Source organism: Pteropus medius, unplaced genomic scaffold, assembly GCF_902729225.1.
Source record: "Pteropus medius unplaced genomic scaffold, Ma_sr-lr_union100, whole genome shotgun sequence".
NCBI classification, from domain to species: Eukaryota; Metazoa; Chordata; class Mammalia; order Chiroptera; family Pteropodidae; genus Pteropus; species Pteropus medius.
In genome coordinates, this window is record NW_024350324.1 from 825,124 (window position 1) to 832,197 (window position 7,074).

At 62.2% G+C, this 7,074-nt stretch overlaps 1 protein-coding gene across 1 annotated transcript in view; it reads right to left on the reverse strand.

Moving 5' to 3' along the window:
- Positions 1-7,074, reverse strand: part of ATP8B3 (ATPase phospholipid transporting 8B3) — a 19,825-nt gene that overhangs the window by 10,039 nt on the left and 2,712 nt on the right. The window contains 12 exon segments of the mRNA XM_039839003.1: positions 1,126-1,314; positions 1,663-1,819; positions 1,903-1,931; positions 3,018-3,226; positions 3,326-3,516; positions 4,045-4,133; positions 4,599-4,757; positions 5,364-5,446; positions 5,879-5,949; positions 6,067-6,139; positions 6,632-6,693; positions 7,010-7,066. Coding sequence (XP_039694937.1) covers positions 1,126-1,314; positions 1,663-1,819; positions 1,903-1,931; positions 3,018-3,226; positions 3,326-3,516; positions 4,045-4,133; positions 4,599-4,757; positions 5,364-5,446; positions 5,879-5,949; positions 6,067-6,139; positions 6,632-6,693; positions 7,010-7,066 — 1,369 coding nt within the window.

Genomic DNA, 7,074 nt, shown 5'->3' on the forward strand with positions numbered 1-7,074 from the left:
CCCCTGGGCCCAGGAATGTCTTTACCCCACTGTGCCCCATTTCTCAAGGGGCTATGGGGGAGAGAGGACAGGAAGAACTCTGAAGATCCCTGTTTCTAGGCCCCAGGAGGATGCAGAGCTTGCTCACCCCAGAGACTCCCTAGGGGCCGGGTGGCCCCAGAGAAGGTGCCCAGTGTGGCTCCCTACTTCCCTCCAGGCCTCCAGCCTCACTTCTGTCCACGACTGGAGGTGGGCCTCGGAGGCCAGGGCTAAGTGATGCTGGGGCCCAGCAAAGCCCTTGGGGGAGCCCCACAGGGTCTAGACTAGGCCAGCGCTGGGGAGCCTGGCCTGACACATCAGCCCGATGATAGGGTCAGGCAGGAAAGTCCCCCTGGAGACGGGGACCTCGTGATGGAGCCCTGAGGACCAAGACCTCCTGAGTGACAGACTGGAGGAAGACACCTGAGCAGAGAGAACGGTGCGTGCAGAGGTCAGAGGTCCTGGGGCATCACCTGAGCTCGGAGGAAACTGCAAGCCAGAAACTGGGTTTCCGGGGGACCCCCAGGGGGCAAAGAGAGACCAGTCTAGAGAGGCCGGCAGGAGACGGAAACATATAGCCTCAGAACTCATGGAGACGAAAGATCTGGGGCAGGGGGGCTGAGTGTGTCTTGGAACCCAGGTGTGGCTGGGAGAGGGTGGTGTTGGCCGGGGCCAAAGCCAACCACAGGGTGTCTGTCCTTGTGGGACTTAGAAAATTCGCCCCCTCTAGGTGGGTGTAGCTTGGAGCTCAGCTCCTCTTCACCGGGGTTGGCGGCGGGGGTGGGGTGGAGTGGGGGGACTTTGTGCATGCGCATCCTGGACAACCGTCCATGACCACCCCAAGTACCTGAGGCCATTTCTCCGCACACTGTCCCCCTCCATCCTCTCTCCCTCCTTCCCTCCCCACTGAGACTTACTGCTAGGGCCTCCTCCGTCTTCCACTCTGTCAAGGCCTTCTTGCACAAGATATCAAAGATGACGATGTCAGCGCCTTTGGTGTAGAGGTAGATGGAGCCCTCGGGGTCCCTGACTGCACAGGGAGGGGCCTGGCTGCAGCGCGCGCCCCCCCTCCGCCCTCCGCCCGCCCCGGGTAGGGCCGGCGCTCACCCAGCACCGACATCCGCTTCCGGATGCTGTTGAAGTCCATGATGGCCAGCACCTGGTACACCCGCTCCTCCCCCAGCTCCACCACCGTGATGCTGTCCTGCGTGCGTGCCAGGAACACGTAGCCGAAGTTCCGGGCGGCTGTGACCAGCGCCTCCTCGTCCGGGGAGGCCGCCTGGTACACCAGCTTGTCTGGTGAGGGAGGGGACCGCGGGGCGGGAGGCGCGTTCGCTGAGAGCCTGCCATCTTCCGGGGACCCGCCACCCACCTCTGTAGCCCCGGGGGACGTGGACACAGCAGAGGTTCACCAGATGTTGACAAGACACTGGCCTCTCCGGCCAGTACAACCTCTAAGCCCCACAAAGTAAGGTGGGCGCTTGGGTTGAGGCTTAGATGACCTTCCCCTCCAAGCTGAGGGACAGTGCTGCTCGAGCCCTGGGACCAGATGCCCTCCAGGTCCAGGAGAGGCGGGGCTTGGGTCAGGGGCCCATGGCGGGCGCCCGGGGGGTGCTGCATGGAAGGACCCAGGAGGCCGCTCACTGTCTTTCTCCTGCGCCATGACCGTGTGGCAGATGGCCAGCAGGCGCCAGAACTCCTGCACCATCCTGTCCTTCCTGTCCAGCACAGCGCCCATGAGCTTCAGGTTTCGGAAAAGCAGCTTCCCGTCGGCGAATTTGTTCCAGATGTAGGGGTTCTCCTGGGAGCGGGACAGGCCGGTTCCGGGCGGGTCCCTGCCCGGTCCCCACCACCATCCAGTGCTGTGGGGCGGCCAGCACTCACCTTACGTGGAACCTCCTCCTCGTCCGGGCCTGGGGAAAGACGCTGCTTCAGGCTCAGCTCTCCGGGACCGCTCGGGGTCCCACGGCCGCCGCGCCCCAACGTCACGCCTCCTGGGGCCACCGGGAAAAGCCAGGCCCAGACCCGATGCCCCGGGCAACGGAGGACCCTGGCCTCGGCTTTGCTTTTTGCACAAAGGAGGGAAACATGGGGCCATGTCTCCCGGGGGACCTCAGAAGGGCGGCCCAGAGTGGGACTCAGCCCGCTACGTTCCATCTCGTTTGTGGTGTTTTTGAAAATGTGGACTTGGCCCCCTAACTTGAAAAATTTGGTGATTTCACATAAACACAAACATTTCACATACCCCACCCCACCCCGCCGCCCCACGGTCCCTATCACGCACCCCCCAGACCCTGGCTGAGGGTCAGGCACGTTTCTGCTCCTCATACTGGCGACTGCCCACTACACCCAGTCATTACCCGGCTGGGTCCTCTGCTCTAGCGGGGCACCCTGCTCCCCGCGCCACCACCCGTCTCTCTGTGGCCCGTGAGCTAGGAAGGGTGTTCGCATTTCTAATGGGCTGGGGGAAGCCGAACGAAGAAGACCGTCTCGTGACACGTGGGAATGCGGCGAAATGCAAAGCCAGCGTCTGCGTCTGCGGGGAAGGCCCCCGACAAGACAATCGGGAGCAGGGCGTGACTCCGCGGCCCGCGGCCGTGCGGGGAAGCTCGGGCAGCTGTGTCCTCATCCGAGGTTTGTGAAAAGCAGAGGAATGCTACTGTGCCAGGCGTGAGGTGCCACCCAAGACGGGCTGAGTCGCCACAGAGACGGTGCCGCCGGGGAACTGCGAACATGGGCCCGCTGGCCTCTACGTGATGGCCGGCCGGCTCTCACACCGGACGCCACCTTCGGCTGCGGCTCTGTGGCTCCGCCGCGCCGATCTGGGGGAAGCGCTGGGGGTGCGGCTGAGCGCGAGGCAGGGCAGATGTCCCCGAGACCCACTCAGATCTCCGAGGATCAGAGCCCCCCCGCCCCGGGATGGGGGTTGTCCCGCACCCTATGGCCGGTCCTTGCTGTGTGTCCCCATGGGGAAGGGACACGCTGGGGCCGGTCCCCACCGTAAATGATGCCATCGATGCAGCACTTCTTGAAGGTCATAATGTTCTCGGTGAGGGTGCCGGTCTTGTCTGAGAAGATGTACTCCACCTGGCCCAGTTGGTCGGCGAGGCTGGTGTTGCGGGCCTTGGCGGGCCTGTCCCTTGGCTCGTAGTACATCTGCACGTCCCAGTTGATGAAGATGCTGTTTCCCAGGTAGATGAACTCGGCTCTGCAAACAGGCGGTGGTCACGCCCCAGCCCACCGTCCGGCGCTCTGCTGCCCGGAGCTCCCGGCCGAGGAAGGCGGGCAGGTGGCCCCAAGGACTCACAGGACGAACATGGCCATGGGCACCATGACGCTGAACAGGATGAGGAAGGCCCAGAAAATGAGGATGGTCTCAGTGGCCAAGCTGTGTACATGCTTCTCGCCTGTGTAGTGATGCTTGCCCTTCAATTCCGGCATCGTGTACCAAAAGAACAAGGTCAAGATCGAGGAGAGCAGCATCAGGGTCAGGAAGATCTGCACAGCGGACAGGAGACAGTGGACCATGTGCAGGGAGGGACCCAGGGTGGCAACCAACACACCCCAGGGACTCACCGAAAGGACAAACACGCAGTGGCAAGCCCTCTACCCCAGCTCAGCCATCGGGATGGGGGAGGGGAGTTGGGGATGGAGGGAGCTGGCAATCCCACGGGGAGGGGGAACTCCTAAGGGCTCTCTGGGTTTTGTGGCTACTTTAAAAATTATCATTACAATGACTTTTAGAAAGATAAAGCATTGGACAAAAAAAAAAAGATTATTCAGTAATGTTTAAGGAGGGTAGGTGAGCATTTTAATCATCTCCTGCTGGTTTGAAAAAAAAATCAGGATCAAAATTTATTTTATAGAGACATTTTAGAAAAATCGCATGGTAAGAAGAGATTCACAGGCCCACAGAACAGTCTGTAGGATCAGGCTGCACATTTTGTAGGAAGGGAAACTGAGGCCCTCTGTCCCTCCCCTCCTCCATGTCCCCCCCTCCCGGGGCAGGGGCTCCAGGCAGCTCACCAGGATCACCAGCCTGTTCAGTAGGCGGTCAGTCTTGGTCCTCTTCAGGCGGATCCCGCCACAGCTCCTCATGATCTTCGTGTCAAAACCTGGAGAGTTTGTGTCCATCCACTGACCCGTCCACCTATCAGGCTGCCGGTCCATCCGCCAACCCACCCACCCATTCACCAACCACTCACCCATCCATCCGTCTGTCTGTCCATCCATCCATCCGTCTATCCATCCATCCGGCCTACCCACTCACCAAATCGGGCGCCACCTATTTTATTCGATTCATCCGTCTGCCCATCCGCTCCGCCCAAATCATCATCTACCCACCTACCCATCCACTCATCACCAATTCACTACCTATCTATCCATTCGTCTGTCTACCTACCTTTCCTCTCTACCACTATCTTCTCGAAGCAGCACTCTGGTGTTGTTTCAATATGTTTGCTTGTGAGAACCCAGGGCCCACTGAAGCCACGTGCGTGGTGGCAGACGTGCAGCCGCCAGGCCTGGCCCGGCGGGTTCCGGCCAGCCACCCGGCAGCACCTGTCACCCAGCCGCCATACCGGCGTAGAGGACCATGCCGTAGCAGGTGTCCGTGTTGCGGATCTTGCAGCCACGCAGGAGGATGTGGCCGCTGTCCAGGGGGTACTTCTTGCCGTCCCACTCCAGGCACCCCACAAAGTGGTGCATCCGGCTGTTGGGTTCCTCACACACCACCTTGCCTGTGGGCGACGGGGCGGTCTGGGAGCCGAGGGCACGTCTGGGATCCCCGGCCGACCCCTCTCCCACACAGGGCGGGGCGGAGGGGACATTCTGTCACCTTCCAGCTCTGGCCACCCCCATAGGCCCCACAAACGCACCCCAAACTCACCCTGCTGGCAGCCCCCCATCTCCCCCGCTATACAGCCTCCCCCCGGACGCCTCAGCGCTGGCTCTGCCCAGGCTCAGGGCCCTGAGCCGGCCTTCACGCCTCTGAGGGCTGTCCCTCTGCCCCCAATCCTCCAGCCAGGCCGCCCCTTCCTCGTAGTTACGACCCTGGGAGTCAGGTCCCCGTCCCTGGCCGGACACGCAGGCTGCCTTATTGATTAAACAACCAAAAACACTTGCTTTAACGTGATCACATTTTAAAAATAAAATGTAACGCCTGATAAAAGAGCATTTTGTAACAATAACAGAAAATGTCCTGACTGCTACATGGATTCGGAGGACATAGGACAGGCCTGGGGTAAGCCGGCCTGTTAGAAGCTGTCCCAACGCCCCCGGCACACCCCAGAGGTGTCCCCCAAACCCAGTGAAGTCACACAGAGGGGCGGGCAGAGGCCTCTCACCTTGGAAGGAAGCCATCTTCCTTACGTTGGTCAGCTCGTGGTGGGTGACCATCGGGGCCTGTCTGAATTTCAAGTTGGTCTCCCTGGTGACAGAGAGACTGGAGTGAGAGGTGCGGACAGACAGTGCCCAGCCCCTTCCAGACGCACCCTAACGTTTTGCCAAGGCCCTACTATGCGCCACCTGCCCAAAGAGGGACAAGGCCGAGGCCGAGCGGTGGCCCGGCCCGCACGCCACCCTGCCGAGCTCACGATGGCATCTGCGAAAAGCCGAGGCCAGAGCCCAGGCCTCCTGGCTTTTGGGGCAGCCACCGCCGGCGCACAGTGGGGCCTCCGAAAATGCCGGTGTGAAGAAGGTGGGTCCCTTTGTCTGGTTTAAAGCTGTTGCCCCTGCCAGACTGCAGGCGCCCCAAAGTGCTCCCAGGACGGACAATCTGGGGAGCCACTCTCTGTGGCCGCTGAGGAAGGCCTCGCTGCAGCCCAGGTCCCCAAACCCGTCGCGATGGCCCGTGCCTCACCCATCGATATCAGCTGTCTCCACGTAGCACAAGCTGCTGGGCTCCGTGCTGGCCAGCAAGAGCATGTCGGCCTGGGGGGGACGGTGGGAGGAAGGGGACACCATGGCAGGGCGGACAGGAGGAAGACAGGCGGGAAGGCGGCCCACCCCCCGGAGCGGGAGGTCTGGGCTGAGCTGACACCGGCTCACCGGGACGATGTTGTCTCTGTGCAGGCAGACGAGGTCCCCCACACACAGGTTCTTCCATTTCCTCCACAGGAAGCTGTGGGGGCACGGGCGGCAGGCGTGAAAGGGGGCCCCGACCACGCCCGGCCTTGGAACCACCAGCCCCATGTCCCCCCCAGTCTGGAAGAGCAAGCTGGGGCAGGGGCTGCAGATGCCCCCTCGGGCCCACCGATAGGTAGGTCTTTGCTGGGGAGCCAGCCCACACAGGACGTCCAGGGGGTGCCCGACCCCACCCCCTCCTTCTGCTTCCGGCTCTGTCTAAGGCCCTCGGACCTTCCCCAAGATGAACTCTCAGCCTGGTGAGGGTTAACAATGGGGTCCTCAGCCTCTGACCTACCGCAGGGCCTAATCCAGGCCTGGTAGACAGCAGGCATCGCATAAATGCTGGCTGAGTCCCTGTCAAATGCCAGACTCGGCCTGGACGTCTGGGGCATGGAAGGCTCCGGGAGCTTGGCTGGGCACCCCAACCTGCAAAGTCCTCCCAATGGCTTCCTTGGGATGAGCCCCCAGGGGCCACACCAAGCCTCACCTCTTCCCCACCAGCATGCGACAGGGCCTATTGTTGATGGTCTTGTCACTCCTGTGTCGGCCCTGAGTCAGACGGAAGGGGCTCAGGGGTGGCACCGCCCCCAGCCGTGCCCCGACCTGCCCCCGCACTGCCCGGGTGCAGAGCCCGGCTCCGGCTCACACAGGTGGCCCCCCCAGCTCGTGAGCCCACACCCGCCATGGGACCCGGGGGATGGTGGGCTGCTGGGACAACTGTTGGCAGCACGAGGCTGGCAGATTCCACCTGTCGCCCGGTTTGGCCACCAAGACAAGACCAAAGAGCCACGGGGCACCTGTCCCTCGTGGCAGCAAGACAAGGACCCCGCCCTGCCCCCACGCCCCCAGCCCCCACCCTACTTACGATGTCGTCCACCAGGTCTCGGGTGGCCCGGATGACGAGGAGGGACACGAGCGGAATGAACAGGG